The 27,973-nt window shown below is 39.1% G+C and overlaps 2 protein-coding genes across 2 annotated transcripts in view; both read left to right on the forward strand.

Moving 5' to 3' along the window:
* Positions 1-7,520: 7,520 nt before the first annotated feature.
* On the forward strand, positions 7,521-12,092 carry eomesb (eomesodermin homolog b). The gene is made up of 7 exons (XM_044033490.1): positions 7,521-7,741; positions 8,819-9,412; positions 9,514-9,668; positions 9,982-10,103; positions 10,353-10,511; positions 10,716-10,777; positions 10,866-12,092. The coding sequence occupies exons 2-7, from the start codon at positions 8,883-8,885 to the stop codon at positions 11,650-11,652; spliced, it is 1,815 nt and encodes a 604-aa protein (XP_043889425.1). The 5' UTR covers positions 7,521-7,741; positions 8,819-8,882; the 3' UTR covers positions 11,653-12,092.
* A 2,484-nt stretch (positions 12,093-14,576) lies between these two features.
* The window catches only part of LOC122774893 (ankyrin repeat and IBR domain-containing protein 1-like), a 30,880-nt gene continuing 17,483 nt past the window's right edge, over positions 14,577-27,973 (forward strand). Inside the window, exons 1-8 of the mRNA XM_044034486.1 lie at positions 14,577-14,763; positions 16,838-17,122; positions 18,073-18,373; positions 19,058-19,240; positions 20,625-20,742; positions 22,909-23,117; positions 26,486-26,574; positions 27,494-27,638. Coding sequence (XP_043890421.1) covers positions 16,935-17,122; positions 18,073-18,373; positions 19,058-19,240; positions 20,625-20,742; positions 22,909-23,117; positions 26,486-26,574; positions 27,494-27,638 — 1,233 coding nt within the window. The 5' untranslated portion in view covers positions 14,577-14,763; positions 16,838-16,934. The remainder of the gene's footprint in view (positions 14,764-16,837; positions 17,123-18,072; positions 18,374-19,057; positions 19,241-20,624; positions 20,743-22,908; positions 23,118-26,485; positions 26,575-27,493; positions 27,639-27,973) is intronic.

The raw sequence follows: 27,973 nt of genomic DNA on the forward strand, positions 1-27,973 counted from the left end.
CCATGGTAGATCAGTGGTAGGGCGAGTTGTCTTTCAACTGGAAGGTTGTGGGTTAAATTCCTGGCCGCTCATTAAGCCTAGAAAAGCTCTATATAAATACAGACCATTACCAACTCTGCATGGTTTTATATGGTAGTAACGACTATCAAAGATAGTAAAACACAGTAACAAAGTATTTGTACCTTGGTACATTACAACACTGACTTTGACCACCTCTCTTAAAGCCAGACTTTCTCACCTTTCACACCACTGGCAAAATATGAACACGCTTCTTTTTTGGGTTTCCTTTTTGTCAGTGATCTGAGAGAGAGACTAGCACTGGAGGTTGTGTCCTGATCCTTTAAACACAATGCGTTTAAAAGATCAGGGGTTGGGTGTGTACGTCTGTATTAAATCACACAAAAAATGGTGAAAAATACACTTTATAAAGGATGATGCAAATAAGGACCGTGTCTAAAAGCAGCATGTTTATTCAAGATACACTAGACTCATTGATTCAACACTCTGTGTGTGTGTGTGTGTGTGTGTTTGTGTGTGTGAGAGATAGACGGGTACAAGAGTGGGGGTACGGAAGAACACAGGCCTCACACAGGGGGTAGGTGCTAAAATATACAGCGAGAAAAACTCAGCGAGAATTTGACAGCTGAGCAACAGGGAGGAGTGGGAAGGAAGGGTATGGCAGAGTTGTGTTTTGTAGACAATAATAATCTATTTTCACTGTCAGTGCTTGTATGTTTTTCCACGAGAAACAAATCTGTGTTCTGATGTTGAGAAAGCGAGAAATTTTCTCTGAAAGCCACTGGATGGAATGTTCTCAGTGTTTTGGTTCCAACCGAGTATACATCCACACTAATCCATTACGGCAACTGTGTCATTAAGAGTATGTAAAATGTCCCGTGGACAACTATTTAGAAAGACTGTCTCCTACATAAATCACTCACGTGAGTCCATGCATGTGTGTCGCATACGTGCAGCACAGGGAGCAACTCGGGAAGCAGACTCAATTATCGACCTCTCATCACTGTTCTCAACACGTCATGTGTCCCTGCTAATGACCGGATTAAATCTCTGTTCGCGATGCACTTAACCCATAAAAAGCAGTTGCCATTCACATACATACAAAGGCCAATTAAAGCAAGGTTGGGCTTCAATTAAACCTGACAAAGGTCGGACAGTATCAGGGGGTTTGTGTGTGAGAGGGGTTGTGCAGGCAAGGGTTTGGGTCATAAAAAAAAAAAAAATAGAATGATCTGGGAGGACAGGTTGTTAAGTTGAGTAACTTTGCTTCCTCACAAGAATAGAAGCAGAGCAAGCATCATGTGTGAAGGAGTGCCTATAAAAATGGTTTTGGTTTCAGTTGACTCAGTGTTCTCTACATGTCATTGCCATTAACACTTGGTTAACACATGGTAATACTGTTTGTGTTTAGTGTACTGACTGGAATTTGATGACTTGTGGTTTAATAAAAATGTTTTTTTTTTCTCAAGAAATCCTAGATTTGGATTTGACAAAAAGAAAATTAAAAGAATGAATCTAATCTCGGGGGGGGAACATCCATATATATTCATGTCTGTTTAGCTACTCCATTTTGATTATTTATGCCATGGGAAAGAAGAGATTCTGTCACAGAGAGTCACCGTCCAAGCCGTTACCAATTCAGGAAGGCATTCCTACTTTCAAACATAAACAAAGCCGATTAATTAACTCCACGGCTTATACCTCTGAACCATAAAGAGCTTACAAATTACCTTGGGGGAAGTGATTACAACCATGGAAAATAATAAATCAATCAATGAATCTAATGAAGCCTGCATGTCGTCGCAGACATTTCATTCTTGTTTGTAGTCATCTATGGAATTACAATGGGAAAGAAGGGGATCATAGTTAAATTGTTAATCACAATGTGATACCGCAGTCAGCAGATTCCCCTTATGAGAAAAACATGCTCGGGCTCCTTTCGGCTTGAAGACGGGACATAATGCAGAAAATATTCCTTCCACCCCACTGGACAAAGGGATATTTTTTGAACCATGACAAAAAAATGAATTTGTTCTTTGAGAAAACTGGGATATTGCAACGATTGATATGTATAGATGCACATGTATATTATTGAAGGCAATAAAAATAGTTGTTCTTTGAGAGAACTGACTGATACTGTACGATATGTGATGCGATATTTTATTTTCATTCCATTACATGAAATAATGTGACGCTAACTTGCCTATTTAAAACACAGACATTCAGCAGAGCTTCTGTAGGAAAGATGTCGGCCACTTTTGAGTTTTCTGGATCAAAGTCAGTCAGTTGTGGTGGATAGGCAACCCACAATAAATCACTTTACCAATCTTTTAGACTTTACACTGTTAAAATCTTGATTATGTGTGTGTGTCTAACACTTGTCACTTCTTATTTGACCTTGAAGGTACCACTGTATCTGACAATCAGCTTGTTGTAATCGCGGCAGTAGCTCATGACTGTGACCTGAGATGGAATTGCGACAGTTCTGGGGGGGGGGGATTGCTGACACCCACAGATTGGTGGGCAGGAATTCTTAGCAGTACAGATTGGGTGATAATGAGGAAGTGCTTTAAACAGGACTTAATTGGCTTTGGCCTTAGACTTCTGCAACTTCCTGTCAGATAAGTGATTATGGGAGTCATGGCTTTTGGCTGAGGGAAGATTCTGGGAAGACGAATCTCTCCAGCATGGAGTTGTGATGAGAGCAGACTTCATCAGTGATCATCACTATGTATATGTATATGTATATGTATATGTATATGTATATGTATATACATATACATATACATATACATATATATATATATATATATACATATATGTATATATATATACATATATGTATATATATGCCCTCTTCTGGCAAATACTGCAGCAAGAAATGAGAGAAAGGGAAGGTTTTGCTTGTGGTTTGGACAAGGTTTTTAAGACTCAGTCACTTCAGAACCACTTGACAGGATCAAGCTGTCATCTGCTTTTGCTGAACGGCAGCATTAGAGCTATTATGACACATCAAAAAAACCAACATTGTTCTTGATTAGCATATATTTCCGAATCTAAAACTGTAGCCAAAGCTCGACTCCACTGCCAAACACCAACAAACTACTTCATCTGTAAGATTACCGTTATGCGAATTCTCCTCAAAAGACATCCTTAATCTTAATGGGACTGACTAGTTAATAGCGGGTAAATAAATAGGATTCCCTCCACCTCCAGTATTTGTACAGAGATATTCAGAGAGATAGTCTTTCCAGTATAAAGTCGTGCAATCAGGATCTCATTAGCAAATGCAAATGAGAAAACACCAAATCTTAGCAGAGAGGCAGAAGTGTATCTCCGTGGGATAGCTGGAACATGACGGCTCTCCAACCGCCCCCACGCTGAGCACCAAATGTGATGGTCCACTCCTGCTGCTACTCTTAACAGGATGTAGGGCCAAACCATATATGTAAACTTAGGGGGGGAAATTGAGGAAGGGATCACTCGAGACCTTCACTTAGTGCTATTTACCATAAAGCCATACAGTAAAAATTCTTTCGGGTCAATATGTATTTGTGAAATTGCCGTATTCTTATTATTCATGATAGCATTATTAGCGTGGAATGGAATAGAATATACTTAGCTTATGGTTAGGGTTAGGCACTCAGTTGTGATGGTTAAGGTTAGAGTAAGGGGCTATAGAATGCATTATGTCATTATGTGTGTGTGTGTGTGTGTTTGTGTGTACAATTTGGATCTAGCATTAACAACCTGGTGACAAATCATGTGCTGCTCTTTATGCAGTGGCAACTAAGTAAAATGACAAGTTGAGAATGTTTGGATTACTAATGTTCACGTACTGATAATAAGTTTTGTTTCACACCAAACTGTGGAACTGTGGAAATGACATCACATAACTTAGATGACATATCTCTGTTTTTTTTTTGTGCTCTTTAAAAGCACCTGATCAGCTACAGAGGCCAAGAGCTGAGATCACATTAGGTTAAAGTGATAATTAAATGGGTTTGTATGTGTGAATGTTGTTGGGGGGAGGGGGGTATTTCCCAGGAAATAAGAAAGGCAAACCCCCCAGAGCCAATCAGAACTCACCTCTGAGAGTGTGTCTGTCGTGACATCACAAGCTGTGGCGAGCAGAGTCCCTGGCATGGCTTCTGACCAACAGACCTTCTGCTGTCAGCAGGGTAGCAGTGGCCTAGGGCACAGCGGTGATGGCCAGGTCACCAGCTTTTTCCTGCCTGGTATGAGCACCGCAGGAGAGGTGACCAGCAGGATGGCAAGATGTCAGACACAGCCCTTTAGATGTGTCAAAAAGCAGGCACAGCTAGGGAAGCTGCTTAACGTGAGTGAGGAGTGAGGTCAGACACACTGGCTGCCCAGTCGACCCATGTAAGAGCCAAACAGCATTAGTGATAATAAAAAGGAGGCTTCTGTTTGATCGTTTTAACAAGTACTAACAAGCATCTGTGTGTTTGACGGTAACAGTGGGCTAGTCAACTGGAATTATCACGAGGGGGTGACTCTGTTGATGAGTGACACTTCCAAAACTCTGAGTGGGCGGCACGGCACTGTGATTTTGCTCGTTGCACGTTTCCATTAGCGACAGTACCTGGTACTTTTTTTAGTACCTGCCGATACTATCCGTGACGTCGTCAGACTGACGGCCACTGATTGGTCAGAGTGTCGCCACAGGACCTTTGTTTTACAATTAATGAAGGATATTTTTACAAAACATGAAATTGTTTTTTTTGAAAGTGCAATTTCAACAATATCATGCCTAAACTTACTATTTACACATCACATCTGGATCTATAAAGGCACAAACATTTAGTCACTGGTATCTGGAAGTGAAAAATTTTGTATTTGACATATTCATCCTATGGGCCGGATTGGACCCTCTGGCGGGCCGGTTCTGGCCCCCGGGCCGTATGTTTGACACCCCTGATGTAGTGGAACCACGGCATAAGCGTATAGTTTATGATCTTATTTGGTGAATAACATTCCTGTTTAGAAGATAATAAAGTATGACAATGGGACAATATGGGTGCACACCAGTGTGAGTGACAGCTAGTATCAGCGTTCAATGACATGATGATGATGTAAAACAGGCAACTGCTCATATTTTAAGAATGTTATTCGCCCTGCTTTGTAGAAATATTTGTGTTTTACAAAGTTTATTTACAAAAACTAAAAAAAAAAATAGAGAAGTATTCGCAGTGTATATGTGCAGTGGCGGTTTCAGCTTCCCACATCATATCTGCATCAGGTCCGTTTTTGAGCTGTGGCTGGCTTCACACTTGTGATGTTGCAACATCATAAGTGTGTCACACCGAGATTTAACAGGGTTCAAAAATTCCCCCTTCAGCACCTTAGTATGAAAATAAACCCTCAAGGTTCACACGTGTCATTCTGTTCAGTAATGGTTAGTCGTACTGTAGGAGAAACAACACATGTGGGACTGGGGAACTTTAAGAGTCCTTAAAAAATACAGTGAATCTTCCCAGTACTCATGGTGTCAGTGACTGGGGCAAATAGAGGCTTAAATGGAAACTGCAATAGACACTTTCCAGGACTCTACACATTCTCGCTTCTGACTCAGAATGGAAGAAAAGGAAAACGTGATTGAGAGTTCGGCTTTATACATCGCTACAGAGTATGTGAATTCTTACCCCATGCTAATGACTTCCTGTAAAAAAAAACAAAAAAACAAACAACTCAATTAGTTTATCAGTGCAATCAGCAGAAGTGTATTAGCTTTAGACTGTTTGCAGTTCAAATAGCTTACCCAAAAAGTTGATTTGTCTTGTTTGATGTGCAGTGTGTTTACTTCAGAGGTGGCGACCCGCTTCACTAATCCTCTCACTGTGTCTTTATCATGCAAACTCTAGCTGAGCATCGTCTGGTCCTGAGAGGGGATTCAAAGCTGTTAAAAGGTGTGCCATTAACACGGTGATACAGCATCATTTAAAGTCTGATGTGCTGGTCTGCTTTGAACTGAAGAAGTGGAAGGCATCAAGGAGGAAACGGCCTGATGAGTCCTCATCAGAAAAGAGCCTACATTATCTGCGAGTTCCTCATATGTTTGTGACTGACCTGTGTATTAGAGCAACGTTGTCACTCTTGTCTTGTACTACCTATGCTGCAGTCTTGACCAGGACTCCCTGGAAGAAGAGATCTTGTATCTCAATGGGACCTTTCTGGCTAAATAAAGTATAAATTAATACAAAATAAAGTGCTGGTGCTCACCTCTACCCATATTGTAAAATAAAAATGTCACTGACACTAAATACATCATAAAGTGTGACAAAAGCACACACAAATGACAATTTAATGTCAGTAAACGGGGGGACAATATTGATGCTATATCTGTTCTGTGACTACAGGAAACACACAGAGCTGTGTTTCAGTCCACAAAATTCACGTTTCACAAATGAAACTCTGCTCTTATATTTGTCATGTGAGCAACACACTCCAGGTCCTTATTTTTCCCAATGACACGTTACTGTGTAAAACATCAAAATAGCTGAAGCATGAAATGACCAATTCTCAAGTTGTTGGAGCAAATTTTGGAGGATATTTTTTGACCATAAACTTGGTGGAGGTGGTTACTGTTCTCTCATGGTCAGCTCATATCAGTTGCACCTTTCATGAACTAACTTCTCTGTGTTGCAATTGCTCTCAAGGATTGGAAAGAGTGTGTGTGTGTGTGTGTGCTCTCTTCTAGCAAATACTGCAGCAAGAAATGAGAGAAAGGGAAGGTTTTACTTTTGCTTTGGACAAAGATTTTAAGACTCCGTCACTTCAGAACCACTTGACTGGATCAATGCTTTTGCTGAACAACAGCATTAGAGCTTTTTACATTATGATTTACATACATTTCAGAATCTAAAACTGTAGCCAAAGCTTGACTCCACTGACAAACAACAACCAATGGGTGACTTTATTTATAAGATTACTATTATGTAAATGTATTAGCCAGCACTTCTCTACAAAACACATCCTTAATCTTAATTTGTTTATTTTGATCATGTAAGCGACATTTACTCTCCACGTCATTACTATGAAATGACCAATTCTCATATTGTTGGAGCAAATTTTGGAGGATTTTTTTTTTTATATTACCATAAACTTAAGGTAGTTCCTGTTGTTAGCCGGCAGTTGTTTTTAAGTCAGCTTATCATTATTAATATGGAGATCAGCTCAGGAACAGTTCCACCTCTCATGAACTTTTGTGTTGAAATTGCTTTCAAAAGGTGCAGTATTTGAATGAAAACAATCGAGGAGCAGACCAAATAAACTCACTGTTGACTCCCAGACGCACTAACTGTGCATGGTGGTGGTGATGATTGGGAAAGAAACAATTCACGGATGAGTGGGGAAGCTGCCTCGCTCTCATACACCTTGGCTGTGATACTGAGGATCTCGTGCCCCTCCCCAGGAGATGAGAGGGAGATTTGATAATGGGCTGCGATCAGCGCTTCATGGCCACAACAAGGAGAAAGCGGCGGTGAAAGTGGGAGTGCGCTCTGCTCTGCTCTGTCTCTCAGTCTCATCAGTTCGCCTCCTCATGGCTCAGGTTTTAACTTTTACTCCATCCACGACTGCAACATACGACATGATGCCGTGGGCTCAGCTTCACAGGGTTGACACTGTCTGAAGTTTTTAGTTTGCTTAGAATATTCGTGTTATCCAAGTTCTTTGAAGGAATAAGAGGAGTAACCGCCTGGTAAGTTTTATATTGTGTTTGTTTATGTATTTGTGTATGCTTCCATTTAATAACATTTGTTTATATATTATGTTTAGCTGCTTTCCACGTGATAAAAACAAAATTATATTTTTTTTTCTGGGTATAAAAACAAACTCTAATAATATTTTGATCTTTGGCGTTATTTGAAAATGATTCGATGACACATTATTTGTTTTTCTTTCTTTCTTTTTATTTTTTATTTTATTTTTGGGGGGTATTTTAAATATGTCGTGTTGTCCCTCACTGAACTGTCTGATCCAAGAAACATCACAGGTTTCCTCAAACGGAAAAATAATTGCCTGTTTCCCCCTTTTCACGTCGCGTGCCCCGTTGGGACACGGACTCGTATCTGATAGAATTGACTCTGCATAATAATAATAATGATAACAACAACGCAGGATTAACAGCATCACATCCGTAGCATATATCAAGTTAAGTCACATTTTGCCAGAAACAAGCAGGCGCAGTGATTTTTTTTTTTAATGTCCTTTTTATTTGTAAGGATTTTATAATTTAAAAATAGCACGTTTATGTTTAAAGGTGAAGATGGCATTTACAGTAGATTCTCAAGGAAGATGCCACTGAATATTAAAATATAAATACAGAATATGTTTTCAATGTTAAACTGGAACTATAACCCGACAATATGTGCTTCACTCAACATTATAAGAAACCTTCCATCCAGCATCATCCAAATCAAACACAGCTCGTCACTTCACCACATTTTAATCGACTACAAATTCATTTTGTTGCAGCGATTTACTTGGATCATATTGTCGGTTTAATTTTAGAAATGTACGCAATAAAAATGAACAAATCGATAAAATGATGAACAGATGAACCAAGTGATCAAAAATGACCTGTATTTTACTTTGTAGAAAAATCACTGTTTATTTGTCTTTTTAAGAATAAATGTAAACATTTAAAGTTTGGTGTCACACATTTATCAGCCACACCCAAGATATTCGGCCTTTCTACAATCAACACGCGTAAAAAACAGACCGATCAGGTGTTAATGACTCTGACAGTGACTTTACATTTGCAATCTGTTTCTAGCAGCGGGATCATCGACAGCAAGTTTAATCTCTGATCTGAGCCGCCGGGGAAAAGTAAAACAGACATGCTCGGCGGTGAAGGAGAGAGCAGCACATTCTCCTCCACAAAGGAGGCAGCGGAGGAGACGCGCAAGTCTCCAGCAGCTGTGGATGTGGATGACCTGGCATCCCGCAGCAGGTACTCAGAGCACGGGCTGCAGGCTGCTGACCGCTACTACATCCCTCCAACAGTTTCCAAGCAGAGTTCGGACACAGCGAGCCCCTGCTCTTTTATCCCTTATACCTCCAGTGGCGCGGTTTACGCGCCGTCCAGCGCAGGCAGGTATCCATCATCTCTCCACCTGGGCTCCGTGTTGCCTCCCGCGGGGTTTTCTCCACCCACAGCCGGGCGTAGTCACTTCAGCTCGGCGTACCAGCTCGGCCAGAACCCCGGCTGCATCTACCCTCCATACACCGGCTCTGGTTCTGCTCTCGGCAACATGACTCTGCCCAGCGGCGGCCCCGGGCTGAGGCCCCAGGTCTACCTATGCAACCGACCGCTGTGGCTCAAGTTCCACCGGCACCAGACCGAGATGATCATCACCAAACAGGGCAGGTGAGCAGTCTGCAGAGGTGGACACGCAACTTTTGTTTGATTATAAATAATCAAATAAGTGAGTTCCTTCATTTTCTTTTTATTCCTCTGGTGTTTTGCAGACGGATGTTCCCATTTCTCAGTTTTAACATAGCTGGTCTGAGTCTGACTGCGCACTACAACGTGTTTGTTGAGGTGGTCCTGGCGGATCCGAACCACTGGAGATTTCAGGGTGGCAAGTGGGTGACATGTGGGAAAGCTGACAACAGCAGCCAAGGTAGGATAACAGAGAAACTATGTAATTAAAATAATAATAATGATAATAATACTGATGACAATAATAATAATAATAGTAATAGTAATAAACAATTATTTCGTTCGATTTTATTTCAGTCATTTGCTTCTCATAAAAAACAGGATATATTTGGCAGATTTGTTATTTGAAAAATGTCTAAGACTGATCTCATTATCTTATGCTCACAAGGAGTTGAGTTTTTGTGAGATGCAGCAGCATGCCATTTGAACACAACTTCTCAAAGAAATAAAAGCCCACTTTCAATCATTACTGATTCATTTATTTTTAATTGCAGGGAACAAAGTGTACATCCACCCAGAGTCTCCAAACACAGGGGCTCACTGGATGAGACAAGAAATTTCCTTCAGTAAACTGAAACTCACCAACAACAAAGGGACCAGTCACAATACTTCACAGGTCTGTAAAATCATCAATAGTGAGTGAAAAAAATAATTTTAGTTTGGTTGAATGTCTTAATGTCTCAATATCATAAAATATCTTGGTTTTTTTTCTCTTCTTCCTTGTCACTTGGATTTCATATTTGGATGATAAGTTGTCTTAGTAGAATTTGTGCAGGCGAATAATTTAATTAATGCTGTCAATTGTGATATTATATATTTTATTTCAAAATATGGACTGACTTATATAAATCTATGGTGTGTGCAGATGATTGTCCTGCAGTCACTGCATAAGTACCAGCCCAGACTGCACATCGTGGAGGTGACGGAGGAAGGAGTGGAGGACATTAACAGTGACATTAAAACTCAGAGCTTCACTTTCCCAGAGACCCAGTTCATTGCAGTCACTGCTTACCAGAACACTGATGTAAGCATGACTTTTTATTCTTTTATTTTGCAATATAAATTGCTTATTGTATGCTGTTTTGACAAACTTGTAACTGCTATTGTTGAAACTCTAACTAGACATCTAAAATCTGCAATTGCCTTTGTGACTTGACATGACCTGTTCTCTCGGCATCGCTATACATCCATGAATATGCCGCTCATTCCTCTGTTTTTGCTCTTTTAGATCACACAGCTGAAAATCGATCACAACCCTTTTGCCAAAGGATTCAGAGATAACTATGACTCGTGAGTATCTTTTATACTTTTGTGTGGTATCTCATTTTAAAAGAAATCGACACTGGCCTTTCTTGAACTCGTGTATTTTTTTTTTAAGGATGTACACAGCTTCAGAGAATGATCGCCTCACACCATCTCCAACTGACTCACCGCGTGCCCACCAGATTGTCCCCGGTGCACGTTACACCATGCAGCCCCTCTTCCAGGAACAATTTGTTAACAACTTGCCACAGAATCGGTACTACAACAGCGAAAGAGCAGTACCACAGACCAACAGCCTCCTCTCACCTCAGTCTGAAGACGGCGCTTCACAGAGGTGGTTTGTCACCTCCATGCAGCAAGGGGGAAACAGCACGAATACCAACAATAAGCTAGATCTGACACCTTATGAGACCGAATACTCAAGCTCTCTGCTTCCTTATAGTATCAAATCCCTGTCCATGCATACATCTCACGCTCTCAGCTACTACCCAGACTCTCCTTTCAGCACCATGTCTGCAGGGTGGGGGTCAAGAGCACCATACCAGAGAAAGGTCACTGCAAGTCTGCCCTGGTCTCCCAGACCCAGTCCCACTGCTGGTTTCTCAGAAGACTCAGACAAAGTTAAACCACAGATTGAGGAGGAGTTGAACGGCAGCGGAGGCCTGATCTCCACCTGGACAGAGACACAGTCAGCGGCTCTTTCATTTGAAAAGGCTGACTCTTATGCTCTGGCCTGCAAACGAAGGCGCTTGTCTCTTAACGGCTCAAGCACAGCAGACTCACCTGCTGATATAAAGTGTGAGGACTTGGTCTCAGTTGCCACCAACAGTAGCCCCTACAGCAAGGAAAACCCCCCATCCAAAGCCATGGCAGCTTATTATTCCTTTTACACAGCCACTTAAATGTTTGGTCTCTTGTTCTCATGTTGATGGTTCATCATCTGCTATCATGAATAAGAAATATTGTTATTTTTTATTTTTTTTTAAATATGTGTGCACCCATCATTTGTTTTGGTGGTGTTTTTTCTTGTCTGCGGTGACACAGGAAGTATCAAGGAGAAATGATGACATCATGAGACACAACAATTACTGCCACCTTAAGAGGTTGGCATATGAACTGTGTATTTACAATTTTAAAGGTGCCAAAGCAGTGGTTTAATTAGGCCCAATTTGTTTTTTAAATAATGCCGTTATTGGGTTTTATTGTTGCATACATTACTATATTTGGCTTTACGTTAAAATCTTGTGTTTATTTATTGAAGGCCTGTTGAAATGAAATGTGTGTACTCTCAGATGTGAGAATATTATGCTCAGTGTTGTTTGATAATAAAAGGCACATGTTCTGTGGAGCATATGAGTGGTTTTTTTTTCATTAACATAGTTTTTTTTCAATTTACATATTATTGACTGGTGAGTACATTAAGTTTTTCTCGAGTATATGATTGCACCACATGCGTATTACCAGCAACTACTCACAACGTTACTGCTGATCACATCTCATCAGTTCAGTGCACATAAGAGCCAAACCTCAATGTTATCTCAAGGCACTTTACATGATAAGGTCAAGACCTTACAATTATTATAGAGAAACCTGACAGAATGAGCAAGCACGTGGCAACAGTTGACAGAGAAAAAACTCTTTAACAGGAAGAAATATCAGACAGAACCAGACTCAGAGTGTACAGACATCTGCCTCTACTGGTTGGGGTAGGAGAGAAGAGAGAAAGGAAGGGGAAAAGAAGGGGGTTAGTGAAGGAGATGTGGGTGAAAAAGAAGAGCAGAAAGGAGAGAGAAATATGGAGGAGAGATGGAGACTGGGATTAAATCAGCTCATCCAGAGTGTGACATGCCTCTTGCTCCAAATGCTATCTGGGATTGGTTCCAGCTCATGTGACTCTCAGAAAAAGACAAGCTGTAGATGAAGGATGGATGAGGATAATAATAATGTTAGCAGCAATGAGTAGCTATATAATATATAGTAACAGTAACAGTTATAGTAATTGAGCTGTGGTGTTGAACCTCTGAAATCGGGGATAACTGTAAAACAAGAACAAAGAGGGAGAGGGGACAGAGAGGAAGATCACAATCTAGGGAGAGAGAGAGAAAACAAAGTTATTGTCATGATAAAATGTGAGTGCTGAAAAGAGGAGGAATAGGGGAGATGATTCAACCACCCTTTTTTTAATAAATTAACGTCATTTTGTAATTCAATGGAATATCACTATATCATCTCCAAGTCCAGACAGAAGAAGGGCTTAAAAAACCCCAGTCTCACGTGCGATACTATTTGTTTCTGTGGACTCTGACGCACTCTAGTGGTGTATTATTGTACTCACAGCCATTACCATGTTGCGGTGCGATAGAAGCTGAGAGCTTCTGAGATAAATCCAGATGGAGCTGACACAGATCGTGGTCAATGAGAACTTTACGCACACCCAATAGTTCAGTTTACGAACAGTCATTGCCATGAACACATCAGAGATGCACAATTCTAACATTGGATAATAAGGAGTAATAAGGAGTAATGGATCCATACACATTCAGAAAGCTTTTGAAGACAAATTATTGTATAAAGATTATCACTGCTGACAAAAGTCTGATTTATTATGTGTATAACTGCTATACTGGTGAGCAGATAGAGTTTAATGAGAGTGGAAAATGCTGATGGAGGTGGTGATGGTGACCTCTGATTATCCAAGGATTGACAGAGGGAGATTACACCTTAATAAAAGAAGATAACAAACGTCTTAATGCATTCAGGGTGCATTTTAAGACTTCTGTATACATATTTAATCTATTGTTGTTGCTGTTATTGTTGTTAGAATGATTATTATTGTCACGTATTCTTACTTTTCTTGACTGCGCAGAACGTTGTTTGTTAATTAAGGACATTTTAATAAAATGTAAATGACACACACACATGCTGGTTTTGCATCATTTGTGTGGACACTCATAGACATAATACATTCCCTAACCCTCTTACCCTAACCTCACTCATCACACAACTAAATGCATAAGCCTAAACCTAACCTAAACTTAAAACCAGGTCTTAATCGTAAAAATGCCTGTTAAAGTTGTGTGGACCAACCACAATGTCCTCACAAGGTCAAAATGTACTTACAAAGATAGGTTTGTTTGACAATTGGTCCACACAGCCTACTAAAGACATGTACACACAAACTGTAACATTCAATAGCTAGTCTAGATATGTGTTACTGCAATTAATTTTATCCTATGAAAATCTCATAAATCCTTAATGACATTGTACTTATGCACAATGCAGTCTTTAAATATCCACTACTTCATACTGCCTAGGAAAATTATGTAACTTTTTCCATTCAAATGTATGAGAATAGTCATTATACATAGTCACATTGTGGATGTCTGGAACTGTATTTAACTATTTCTGCACCTTTTCTTTTGAACTGAGAGGGCAGTTCAAAGGAAGGGGAGGTCGATCGCACAGTCAAAGGCAAGAGCGGAACCGTGGATTAAGAACTTTGAATTTCGAATATAATTAGAGGAAGACAAGCGCATAGTACTGAACATGACTCATCATTTCCAACTGAATTTTCTGGGGAAAATACGCATGTACAAGTTTAATTAAAGACATCAATGTGGTTGAATATCTTTAGGAAGGAAGTTCTTGTGACATTCCATTTATTTTTACATTTAAAATCTGAATTTTATTTAAGAAGAATTGGATTGTGTAATGCACATCTATACTAAACGGCTGATAACATGTAGTCGTTCTATTGTTAGGGGGGTAAAAAAACCAAACACAGAGACGGGTTTTTCCGCCTGCTTCGGGGATTTTGTTGAAACCTGGCAACCCAAATAGCAGCAACAGAACAGACAGCAGAGAGTGAGCGCAGAGTTGACAGGAATATCACTTCTGTAACTGAGTAATATTTACACGGGGGGAATTACATCAACCATCGTTCTGTTTGTCGTCTTATCGACTGACAGTCACTTCACGAGGTCAGGGCGACAAGAGCGAGATGAACCGTCGGTGTAAGTCCAAATATGTGTTACTCATTGTTTACAGCGAGTTTATTAACTGGTAGCTAAGTTGGCTAGACGCACGGTTAGCCTGCTTGCTAGCTGACCCACTGGCGTATGCGCTGACGTTAGCCAACGCAGATGCTAGCGTCATGATGTTTTTTTTTTGTTTTGAATAACATAACAGCTGACAAGCTAGGCCACTTATTGTGAGTTATACCGGGCTTCCCAACAAACACACCGCCAGTGTTGACTAAGGTCGTGTGTCTGATGAATGTTTCACTCGCGTATCAGAAACGAAACAAAGCGTGATCTTAATTTACACAACACACAGCTATCGGGCTGAGCTAACTAGCGACAATGATAAACAACCCAGGCCTGCATGAAGAGTACAATGACAAGTTACATGTTTCAGCTTTCATTTTCTTTTTCTTTTAACCACAGTTAGATGCCGTTGGTTGACGCTGCCATGGGGGAGTGTCGTTAAGTACTGTCACACTATAGGTTAAGTAGTGAAAGAGTTGAAGACTATCCTCCTCGACTTACATGTGTGTCATTCTGTTCCAAAGAAACCAGGTGTTGATCTAAGTGGGACATTATTATCTGCCCTGTCCTCTGTCTGTGTGGTTACGATGTCTGTCCTCACATGGCACACATTTTACACAAGATTTATTGATGCAAGGTCAGTAAACATGTGCCATTCTGCCTTATTTGCTCCTGTGCTGGATATATGGTCATAACAGTTCAACAATTGTGATGCTGTTGTGTATTTAGTGAGCTGTTACAGCTCAAATCAACATAACTGTTAACAGTAGTTAAAGGCATTTATCTGTTAGTATAAATAGTATTGTTGTGTGTACCATAAGTTTTCCATCCAGTCACAACAATGCTTCATACAAATAAATCTTGTCTCAACTGGACTCTTGTTTTAAAAACAAAATTTAGTATCTGAGAGACAGAGACAAAACTGAGTATAAATGTGTCCTAAACCAAGACGTGACGAAGAGACCAAAAGTGGCCTCAAGAAAGACCGGTCTGGAGACCAAGAAGAACTCTCTACAACACTTGCTTGATATATGGGTTAGTTGCATATTATGTCCTTTTAGAGTAGTAGAACATATTTAAATACAGTATTTATTTAGAGGTGACTGAATATAAAACAAACAAGTGACTAATGTATTACAGACAGCGCGAGAGGGAGGTGGAGGAGACAAAGTCGAGTCCAAATTGTAGCTAGCCCCTTTTCCACTTATCTCCACTCTACAATGGAGTTTTTCAAAGCAGGTTTCCTAAAAGGTGAAACTTGTTGACAGTAGGAATGCAGGTTTATATTTTCAGCTTAAATGATATCAGCTCTTGACTGAAATGTGTGAGCACACCAAACATGCATGATATCATCTGTGTGTTATTCAGTTAACTTATCAACATTTTTTTCTTAATGTATACATCTTGCCAACATCAATTGATGATTGTTTAGAAGGATACTATTCATGGTGTTGTTATGTCATGCATACTGCACTATAGGGGATGATGATGTGTGTATTTGTGCTGCAGTGCACCAAAAATACATAAAAGCGTCACACTGGCCTAACAGTCATGACCATATGGTGCTCCGGTGGAAGGGAAATGCTGACTCGCTGCATGTTGTGGTTGAGGATCTCTTGCTTCAAGTGACTCCTGCCCTCAGTAGGATGGACAGCATTGGCACAGAGAGGCGGAAGCTCCTGGTGATGCCAGAAGAAGTCTTGTCCTTCTCTCTGCATGAGCTTGTTGGCTCTCTGATGGTTATTCTAAGCAAAAAATAAAAAGACAATTATAGGGAGGTAGAATACATTGCAGTGGTGATGCTTACACAGGGGCTTGTGACAGAGCCACCTGTGCAACGTTGGAGATGCATCTCAAACCATTGATTCAGAGGGAGTGGAGGTAATCAATACTTTTTAGATCCAGGGCTGCTTTCAATGAAATGCTGATAGAAATACTAGCGTGCTGTACCGGAGTTTACAATTGGAGCATGACTGTTTTTCTTCATGCAAGGCCTTGTTGCCAAAAAGGAGTTTAACCAGTTTTTCTTTTTTTTTTTTAGGACATCAGCATGCTGGTAAGGTAGACTTGAGAAAATTCAAGGCGATTTCAGAGGCTGCTGTGTCAGTCAAAGCTTGAACCCCACAGTATGAGAAGAGATGGGGAACACGGCAACCAAGTTCCGTAAGGCTCTCATTAATGGGGATGAGGTGTTGGCTCTCCAGCTCTATGAGAGCAACCTGCAGTTCAAGGAGGCTCTGGATCCCAACGCTACATACGGAGAATCCTACCAGCACAACACGCCGCTGCACTATGCTGCCCAGCACGCAATGACGCGCTTACTCAGGTCAGGATGGGGCCCAGTGTCATATTTTTGGGTTGGTTTCTGTCATTGAGGGAAAGTTGCATTTCTGTGGGTTGCTAGATTGCTTTTGCCATGCTACAGATTATTTTGTTCAATGAAATTAATGTTTGCTTATGTAGTCTCTGTTCAAATATCACAATCCATATACTGTATATTGCCCTTTGAGCATTTTTACTTTTTTAGTAGTGTATTGATGATCAACTCGCCCAATCTACCACCTTACTGTTGTATCAGAAGAGAACATTTCATGTTTCAACCCTATATCTCTGACCCATCTGTCTCTCCACATAGCCATCTGTCAGCAGCTCTCAGGAATGCAACATGCTGCGATGGAATAGAATGGGACTCTAAGAGCTTCCCACACAACAAGCAAACAACATTGCATGTTTGCCTTTTTCTTTTCCCTGGCAATTTCCTTTCTTTGCAAATATTATGCTTGCTCACTTTTGTACATGGCATGTACAAATGCTCGGTGATTGCAAAATGGCAATTGTTGAATTGAAAATGTAGTTTTAGAAAAATATTGCTCTGCATCTTACGATGGGTAGGAAAATCAAATTTTTGTCATAAAACACCAACATTTTGAGATTCTAGAAAGATAAGATTGTCCGGATAATAAATCACCTGAATTGTAGTGAAATTTATTGCAACATAGCTCTCTAATGTGTAATAACTGAATGTATAAGTACATTTAGTTATGATTAAGCAAGTAAAATTATTTTAGATTGCAGTTTTAATACAGTGATGTTAGTTATTGGTTATATTCAACTTTTTTTTGTGGCGGGTCCAAAAATTGGCTTACATGCTTGTTTCTTAGCTCACAATTACAAATACTACAATGTAAACTAAAATGTTTTAGCTTGCCACTCAATGTTTATGGGCCCATGAGCAAAAATGTCAAATTAATTGTTATTCCTCTCCTGTACTTGTAGGTCTTTTCTCTTAAGCAAAGATGGAAATCCTAACAAGCGTAATGTGCACAATGAGACATCTCTGCACCTTCTCTGCATGGGGCCCCAAATCTTGATCTCAGAAGGAGCACTACATCCTCGAATCTCACGGCCATATGAAGACGAACAGCGTCGTGCCGAATGTTTACAAATCATTCTGGCATGGACTGGAGCAAAGCTTGATCATGGGGAGTATGAACGTGCTAATGTCAACACTACAGACAACAAGAAAAACACCTGCCTGCACTATGCTGCTGCCTCTGGGATGAAGTCTTGTGTTGAGGTAAGGTGACAAAACCCTGTGGATATTTATCAACCTGAGCATCATTACATAGGTCAAAGGCTCTGTAGATGGTAACTGAAGAGGAACAGTGTGAGTGGAAGGAAGAGAAAAGGTCAAAAGATGTTAACGCAGATCTTTAATTATATGTCATTTTGTACAGGGAGTATTTGTGGCATTTTTGGTAGTGTGTGTCCTGGTGTTAGATGCAGTCACCATTCAGGGAAAGGTACAGCAATTTGCAGGCACACATTCATTTTATTGAGTGTGACCAAAGATGTCCCTGGTGAGTTAGGGAAGATGCCATGCAACACAGAAATTTTACATTATTCCCTCAGGCACATATAAAAGTCAATTAGATTAATTAAGCTATCATTGTGTGTTCCTCTGAAAAGAAGTTTGTTTATATCCTGGCTGTGTAATTGTCATCTAATGATGAATGATAAATTAACTATACAAATACTAATTTCATGGTCAAACAATGAAAGTAGGTACTAAAGAAAAAGACCAAACTTACCAATCTATGAAGTAAAAAAATGATTATATATTTAGTAGAGTCAGTAGTTATCTCCTTTTTTTATATATATATAATTTCACATGTTTCACTGTACCTTAGCCAGCCAGGTACGTCCTGCATTTAGTGTGTACAATATGATTTGAAGACCAATTATTTTTCCTCCTTTTTAGTTGCTGGTGCAGAGAGAAGCAGACCTGTTTGCAGAGAATGAAAACCGCGAGACTCCGTGTGACTGTGCAGAGAAGCAGCACCACAAGGAGCTGGCCTTGTGCCTGGAGTCGCAGATGGTCTTTTCGACTGCCCCCGAGGCCGATGGTATAGAGGCAGAGTACGCAGCTCTTGACCGAAGAGAGGTAGAGAATAACATATCAAGAGGCAGTGGGTTTACAGCTTTCGGCTTGTCCCCCTCAGCTGGTGACAGTATATGTACTATGCTTCATACAAGAGCATTGAGTGCCACACAGGTGCTAATGATGCTGTGCTGTTAAACACAGTGCAGGTAAAAGCACGGTTTCTTTTATATTTTAACGTAAATTTATGTGAATTGTGATTCAAGATGTTACTTCTTTACAATGCAGTTGTAACCTTCCAATTTACAAATTTTATTTAGTTTAATAAGTGATGGAAATTAAACTCTTTTGTTTCTCGTTACAAATGCACTGTTGTTATAAATAGTGGTGAGTGATCACACAGTGAGACAAAGACTTTCAAAAGACTGATTGAAACACATACCTAAAAAATTCCACCCCTACTACTTGTATCAGTGATGCAATATTGGAACTGATACAGACCTACAACTAACAAGTTTTCCTTTTTTCCTTTATTAGAACAGCATGTCTGCAGCACGAAATGTCTTGCTGTCTCTGCCTCATTGAGGCACACATGTAACTGATGAGAGTGTCCCAGGTGTGTCTGAGACCTCTAGCCTATTCCCTAGGTATATGTGTCTCATAGCAAAAATAGACAGTGAAAATGATCTTTCGCCTCAGGTTCAGCAGTGCATATGTCAAAAACACAGCATGTCCTGTTCCTGTTTCAAAGTAAAAACACTGTAGTTTTTCAGTTCCATGAAGCCATTGTTTGTTTGTTTTTCAACAAAAAGAGTCTTGGTATTGAGTTGAGTACAGAAGACCATTTGGAGTATTTAAAATAATGTTTTATGATTTTCAAAGGCAAACTCTTTGTCAAAACAGCAGATGCTGCACAGCAGCTCCACAGCAGATAAGGTCCCTGCACGAACAACAGAGCTGCCTGGGATACAGCAAATCACTGCTACAGCTGCCACACACTGCACATGCTTCCACTGTAGACCCGGTGTAAGGTTTAGCTAAATAAGCAATGAACGTAAAACTTTTATTTTGTACGAATAGAAAGTTTGTGCTGTTGTAGTTTGTGTGTAGTGTTTGTAGTCAGTAGTTAACGGCACACAACAGCACACCATGTCTCTTGCGCGCACACACACACACACTCTAACATCATCAACAATTTGTCAGTGCATCTTCTTCATGTGTCTGTAATCATCTATATTTGATTTGCTTTTACTACTTCTTTTCTCCCCTTTGTCTCGTTCCCTCCTTTTCCCCTGATCTCACCATCTCCCTCTCTCTGCTCTTTCATTACTTTTCTCTGCCGACCTGGCCTGTTCCCACCTTCATCCTCTCCTCTCATATTCTCCTCATAATCCTTCCTACCTCCCATGCTAACTGTTTTTTTCTCTCTTTTGCTCCCCTTTTTAAGCTATATGAGGGTCTGCGACCTCAAGATCTGCGGAGGCTGAAGGACATGCTGATAGTGGAGACGGCTGACATGCTGCAGGCCCCCCTCTTCACTGCAGAGGCACTGCTACGTGCCCATGGTACAGTTAAAACACAGTTACTCACATTGTGGAATCTTCTGGCCCTTATTGGCAATAAAGGATCCCAGTTGAATAGCGGTAAAATCAAATGCCATATATTTCCAACTTGCCTGGCTCAATTTAAGCCAAGTACCTTGAAATATTATTTTGCCCCCTGTTTTGCTGCTTACTTGAAAAGAATGCATCTAATATTACATTTGTCCTTTATTTATTTGTATGAGGATTAAAGAGGCGTTAAAGAGGTCTCATATTAAGTTTCTGCTATACTTCAGTGATTTCAAAGCAGAGACAAGCACAATGCAAACAGCCATTGTTATCTATAAGAATGTACCTCATAATGCGCTCAGCAGAGCATGTTATTGATACAATCTAAATGGTGTTTTATTGGACTTGTCCTCGGCCAAATATTTGAGGATATTTGGCTGGCATGTCTGCAAACATGCTGAACCACACAGTTTTTATTTTATGCTTTTCTTTTTCTTTTCTTACATTCCAATATTCAAGATGGTATGCAGGTAGGCAGCTTAATTTCTGCCCATCCCAAATACATGGTTGCATGTTGACGCTGACGTCATTAAGACATGAAAACCATCCGGAAATGTGTCTTTAACTAATCAATTGCCATTTTTTCCACTTGCATGATTGCTTTCAAGCAAGCAGTAAATTTAATGTAGATTTAATGCCAATGGGAATATAAAGCATGAGATTGAAGTCTGCAGTGATGCACAGGGTGTAAAATTGTAGTTGCTGTATTAAATTTATTGGTTTGAAGTAATGGTAGCTATGAATTAAGAAGCAACTTTTCAGGCTTCTTTTTTTTAAGTTTGAATTTAACATATCCACAACCAAACATAATACCCACAGCCATACAGCTTATCTCATGCAAGTACTGCATATATGATTGTGTCAAGTCAGGCTTCACTTAACTGCACTTGACTTTAAGCCTTTAAAAACCTTCACTCAACTTAATTCTGTTTGCTTTGTGGAAGAGTAAACTTCAAAAATGTGTCATAGATTGGGGCTAATCTTTACTTGTTAAATGCCCTTCTTTAATACACTGGCTGTAGTGGATGTGTGCCACATATTAGACATACTTTTGGGAGCTAACATTGCTATATTAGTCAACCTACATCATGGGTGTGCTTCCTATCTCTTTAATAAGGATGGACCATTTTAGGATATTTTAGAAATCTCTTTCCTTCTTTAATATTTCCATGTAACATATTTTGAGTATTCTTATCACAGTGGTGGTGCTTTCCTTCCTAGCTGCAAGCTTGTCAACCTGTACTACTAACATTTATATTTCCCAGCAAATTTTCTGACTTAATGTGAAAATGTTTCTAATGACCATAATCAAGAGGATGGTGTCACACTCACTGAATTGAGTTGAGTTGTAATATTCATTATCTGACTTAGAGTGCTAATTGATTGGTTGTGAAACATGTCTTTAGTTCTCTTAACTGGCCTAATTGCACAGTTGAGTTGCTCAAATTTCATATTATAGACAAGGACTTTTTCACCAGAATATGTGGACTCTAGCCCAGTCCACAGGTCATTCAATATGCATCCAAAAAAGCTCTCAAAGCTGTTTGTTGCAAAAATGAGCAGGAGCAGCTATTCTACAGCAGAAAAAACAGATGGTAGCAGGTCTTTGTTATTGGTTGTTTGAAAGACTTAGGTGGTATTTGCAACTGAGATGGGATTTATGTGGGCTTAGTGTATTCAGCAATGTGTATACCAAATCTTACAGTACTCCTAGTTCCATCTAAATATGTCAGACTGTACAGACTATAACAAACTGTTTCATGTTAATGTAATTTGTGTGGCTGAAACGAGACTCAATCTGAGAACAAGCAATCTTGACAAATGGTTATTCTGCTATACGTTGAAATGTTTATTGTTGACATGTAAAATGTAGTCTGTATTTACAGGCTGTTTTTTATGAACCCTGTAAATATAAGTCAGAGCCCTATTATTAGGAACTAACATGATTTTTAACTAGCACTTTACTTTCTTTGACTCCCTGCTCATTGTTGTCTCGGCTGTCATCCAAGCTCATCCTGCATAATTTAAAATAAAAAGCCCTTCATTTTCTTTGTTTATGCTTTATTTTTAGTGAATTAAAATATATTTGTCTTAACTTCTGTCTTTACTTTTTTGCATCAGATTGGGACAGAGAGAAGCTCTTAGAGGCCTGGATGATTGATGCGGAGGAATGCTGTCAACGCTCAGGGGTTCAGATGCCCAACCCACCTCCAAGTGGCTGCAATGCCTGGGACACCCTGCCATCGCCCAGGACGCCACGCACCCCTCGCTCCTCCATTACCTCCCCAGACCAAATCAGCCTCATGCCTGCCGATGACGAATCTTCTCTGGTGAGATGTCTCCACAGGTTCCTTGTCAGTACTGTTTGAAAAATTTCAAATATTAGGGGGGGGGAGGGGGATTTGTGCTCATTTAATAATCAAGTCTTGAACATTTGATCAATAAATAGAGTTGTTTATTTTATTTTTCCTTTTATAGGTGTATATATATATGTACATATATATATATATATATATATATATATATATATATATATATATACACATATACAGTATATGTATATGTATATGTATATATATAAATATGTGTATATATATGTAATTAAACCAGCTAACATTGAACTTTGAAAGTAACCGGTAGTGTAGGCATAAAAACTCTGTACCAGTGTTTATTTAAATTGAGCTGAATTTTCAAGACCACACTCCTCTTTCTGCAAAGTACTGCTTTATTTCCCAGCCTAATATTGCCAGCAGTTATTAGTATTCCTGCCAGTGGCCTCTCTCCCAGTTGCCCCTCTCTCTAAAACATTAACACAAGCAGGACAAACTAACATTTTGTTTCTTATGGTGTGGCAAGATTTGAATATAAGATGGTATTACAGTGCTGTCTTAAAGTGGTGTTGCATTAAAGTGCGTAACGTTGAACTCTCCAAAGGGCCATTGGATAGAAAAGAATAAAATACGTGGAGAGAGGACATTCTATTGAAACATTCTGCTTAAAACACGACAGATTTATTAATTAGTAAATTAATTTACAGTGCATAGGAAGACACTGAATTGGCTAAAATATGTTGATGCAAAGCTGCATGTGTTGCCATGGCTTGTTTTCTAATAGTTGTTACTCTACATCTACCACATTCGGATATCAAACATGATCTACAAAGTAAAGATTTAAGCATCTTGTAAGTTTTGACAAACCAGTATTTTATTTTAACAAGCTCCCACGAGTCATAGAAATGGGACTGTTTTTTTTTCAAAACCTCAGTAAAAGTGTAGTTTTTACAGCTGTTTTTTTGTAAATATGTACGTTTGCAAGATCTCCATGAAGCCTTGTTGACCCACAGCTATGAGAGCATTAGCAACTTCCATGTTTTATTGCCCTGTCTTTATCCTGACCTTGTCTAGCACTTCCAGATTTTCTCCCTCAGAAGAAGAAAGTTATGCCAGGTACTGTAATTCAAAGTGTCTTGCACCAAGACACCTGGGGCCTCATAAATCAGTACTTAGGATCCATACTGTGAGTGTATGCGAGCGCAGAAGTTGAAAATGGCATACACAAAAATCATTGGTGTCGGCACAAATCTGTGCAGGAAGCTTTTAAAAGTCACATTAAACTTGAGCAGCCAATGCCAATGATAAACCTGGTATTTAACTCCACAACCCAGCATGTATTAATATCCTTGTCACAATTGATGGTGAATTTCAAATGAATTGGTGTCTCCAGTGTAATAAAGTCCCATTAAAAACTACATGAAATCTAAATAAGCACTTGGTGATGTAAGTGTAAAACGATATGTATTGTTGCTACTTCTCTTACTGGCTGTTTGGAACATTTATCTTATCAAGTGGATCTGTAAGTAGTGTCATATGAAGAAAAATGTGAATAAGAGTCACAATTGTGTAAATAATGATGCTACCCATATTTGATTTTTGCAATTTACTTGGCCACCTCACCATCTGTCTTAGCAGTGTTCTGTTTCTAAAATGATAGTGTGTACAGATTGGTGTTTCACGCAAATTCTCCTGTCAACTGTGTTTTTATGGATCCCAAATGAGGCCTTTAGCTAATTTTATGCTGCTGGCAATTTGTTTTGAAGACTGCCAATGAGGGTATCAGGTGTGCTGGATAACAATCAATGTCCCACGGGAGGTCAGCTGCATACAAGGGCAAATTCAGTTGTTTTGTTATCTAATTAATGCTTGCCCTAAAGATGTTAAAATGTTTTCAATTTCCAATTTATTTGCAGGCTTAATTTTTTTTTGGTCTACTTTTTTTGAGCTTTTTACCATGTCACTGAAACGAAAATAATATAAACAACAGTTATGACTCTGCAGTGGGATACTGTAGATTGTATTTTAATGGGCCTAGCAGACATTAGGAACACCTGCTTGTCCATGCAATTATCAATCATGTGGTGGCAGAGCAATGCATAAATCCAAGCAGCCACAGATCAGTCGGTTTTAATAATCTTCACATCAAGCATTAGAATAGGGACAACATATACTCTTGGTGACTGTTGGTATGGGCATCTGCTCTAAACTTGCTGCTCTGTTGGTAGTTTCATACACACCAAGAAAGGTGTGAAAAATTAAACGCATTCATTGAGTGGTAAAAACAAATAAACAAATAAAAATAAACAAACAAACAAATATCTGGTTGAAGCCAAATGGCAAGATTAGTTGAAGCTGACTGAGGGGTTACAGTAACACTGATAACCAGTTTTAACAATTGGTGAGTAGAAATACATTTCAGAATGTGCATCACAACAAGATGGGCTACAACTGTTATACCTGTTTCAATCAAGACCAGAAACTTGACCAGAAACCTTGGCTGCAGTTTCCACAGGTTCACCAAAACTGAGGAGTTTAAGAGTGAAAAAAAATGGTCTGAAACTGCTCTGAATCTGATTTGCATCAAATCACAAAGCAAAACAAGTATCATAAAGATTTATAGTTAAAATAATGCATTCAGTGAAGTGATTTGAACTCTGTTGAACTGGTTTGAACTGATTCTGATATTGAATTGGAAGAATTGTTTGGAGAATGTTTTACCCTTTGACCGATCCAGTGATGTATCATTTAATATGAATATTTTGACATTGTAGGATGTATTTTCCTGATGGTGTCTTTTGTCATGGCTCTGATAAGGCTTGCCTTGAACTGCAAGTGACTGGATTTCCTCAAGGCCCAATTTAAAGAGTTGATAATATCAGATTGCACTTATTCACAAGTCAATACTTACATTGTATCATTTCTATATTTTGTTAGGATAAGTCTTTCACATAATGAGCATGTATATGTGTGTGTGTGTGTCTCATCTGGTGGCTGAACAGTAATTAATCAGCCACATACTAAGACAAGGTCATCATCTTGGCTTGCGGCTGGCCTTCATCAGTAGCTACTATTGTCCAACCTTATGCACAGTATCATTTTATTAGCACATACTGTACTTTTCATTGCCTTTTAGTCATTCAAACAAATATTAATATCACTAGTTTTGGCAACAAAGGCTATTGGGAAATATTGGATGATTGTATTTGAGGACCTTTTGAAATTCCATTGTATTGATAGACAGAGATTTCTAATTTCACAGAAAATATTTTTGTTAGTGTAGGCATTATATAGCTAAGTGTACTTGAAATCATTTTTTATCAGCACTTAAAAACTTCGTCTTTTTCTTTTTTGATTTTATCTTACAGTGTGGTATCTGCATGTCTTCCATCTCTGACTTTGAGGAGCCTGTTGACATGTCCTGTGGCCATGATTTCTGCAGAGTATGCTGGGAAGGGTACGCTATACTGTGTTTTGGTTTGGGCTGCATATACTTTGGTTTGGCTTGCGATGTTCCATTTTAGTTTTTTTGGCTGTCTGAATGGCTGAGTGATACAACTAATATTTCAGTGCTTTTGGGTTGTATCACAAAACATTATATACAGTGTCTTGTTATTTTGAAGACTCCCATACCGCAACTAATAACATCCCCTGATACATACAGTTATATCAGTTTATTACTTTTGGCATCACTGTCATTAGTGTTTTTCCATTAGAACAGTGCCTTAACTTTGAATATACTTTGAACCCCAAACCTGGAAGCAGGTTGGAAAGGTGTGTTTTTCTTTTAATAACAAAATACTACATTTACAAAAGTCAGAATAACAGATTGCCATATAGTTCAATATGTGGAGCCCCCAAAACATCTTTATAATATAAAGTCCATATAACAAAGAAATAAGTAAAACTGAGTAGTTTGAGTTTGTGGACAAAACAAGACATTTGAGAACATTATCATTTCGAGGTTTGGGAAACACTTTCTCAATATTTTATGGGCCAAACAGCTAATCAAAGAATCGACAAAATAATCTACAGATTAATAAGTGATGAAAATAATTGTTAGTAGTCACTGCTACGAAAAATAAATTTACAATCTGATATGATCTAAAAACCTTAAAATTCACATTAATGCTTCACTAAGCATATACTGTAAACATGTAGGCTGTTATTGAATTTATTTTAGGAGCACAATGTTTGTTATATAGTTTGAACATTATGTTTTTGTTTTGGCTGCATAGTAAATGCATCATCACAAATGTGTTGTTAACAGTGGAGTAGTTTCAAAGTTGTAAAAACGACTGTATCGGAGTGATATTGGTATTGGTATATAGGAAGAACATTGTGATATTGTTGTGTAATGCATGTGTTCTCCTCAGATTTCTCAATCTCAAGATTCAAGAAGGTGAAGCCCATAACATCTTCTGCCCCGCCTTTGACTGCTACCAGCTAGTGCCTGTGGAGGTCATAGAGAGTGTGGTATCGAGAGAGATGGACAGGCGCTATCTACAGTTTGACATCAAGGTAAACAAGAGGAAAAACCCAAATGTGTACACTGTAAACAGGTTTCATGACTAATATGAAGAAATAAAATGTCAACACATGATTTCTATAGCAATATTTAATTGTAGATCAAAGGTTATAAGGTTATAAAAAGTGCCATATTTCTTACTCGGTGTGAATTTCACTGCTAGTTCACCAAAGTACTTGTTTATGCACAGACAAAACAGGGCACAGCCTGTTATACAAATGAATTATGGCCTGGACTTAAAAAAGTAGGAAAATGTGCTTGACTTGATGATTTTGTCAAAGGTCATATTTTTTTTAACATCTTGATTCTTTATCCCTGCAACTTTTCA

The sequence above is a fragment of the Solea senegalensis genome, linkage group LG9 (genome assembly GCF_019176455.1).
Source record: "Solea senegalensis isolate Sse05_10M linkage group LG9, IFAPA_SoseM_1, whole genome shotgun sequence".
Lineage (NCBI taxonomy): Eukaryota > Metazoa > Chordata > Actinopteri > Pleuronectiformes > Soleidae > Solea > Solea senegalensis.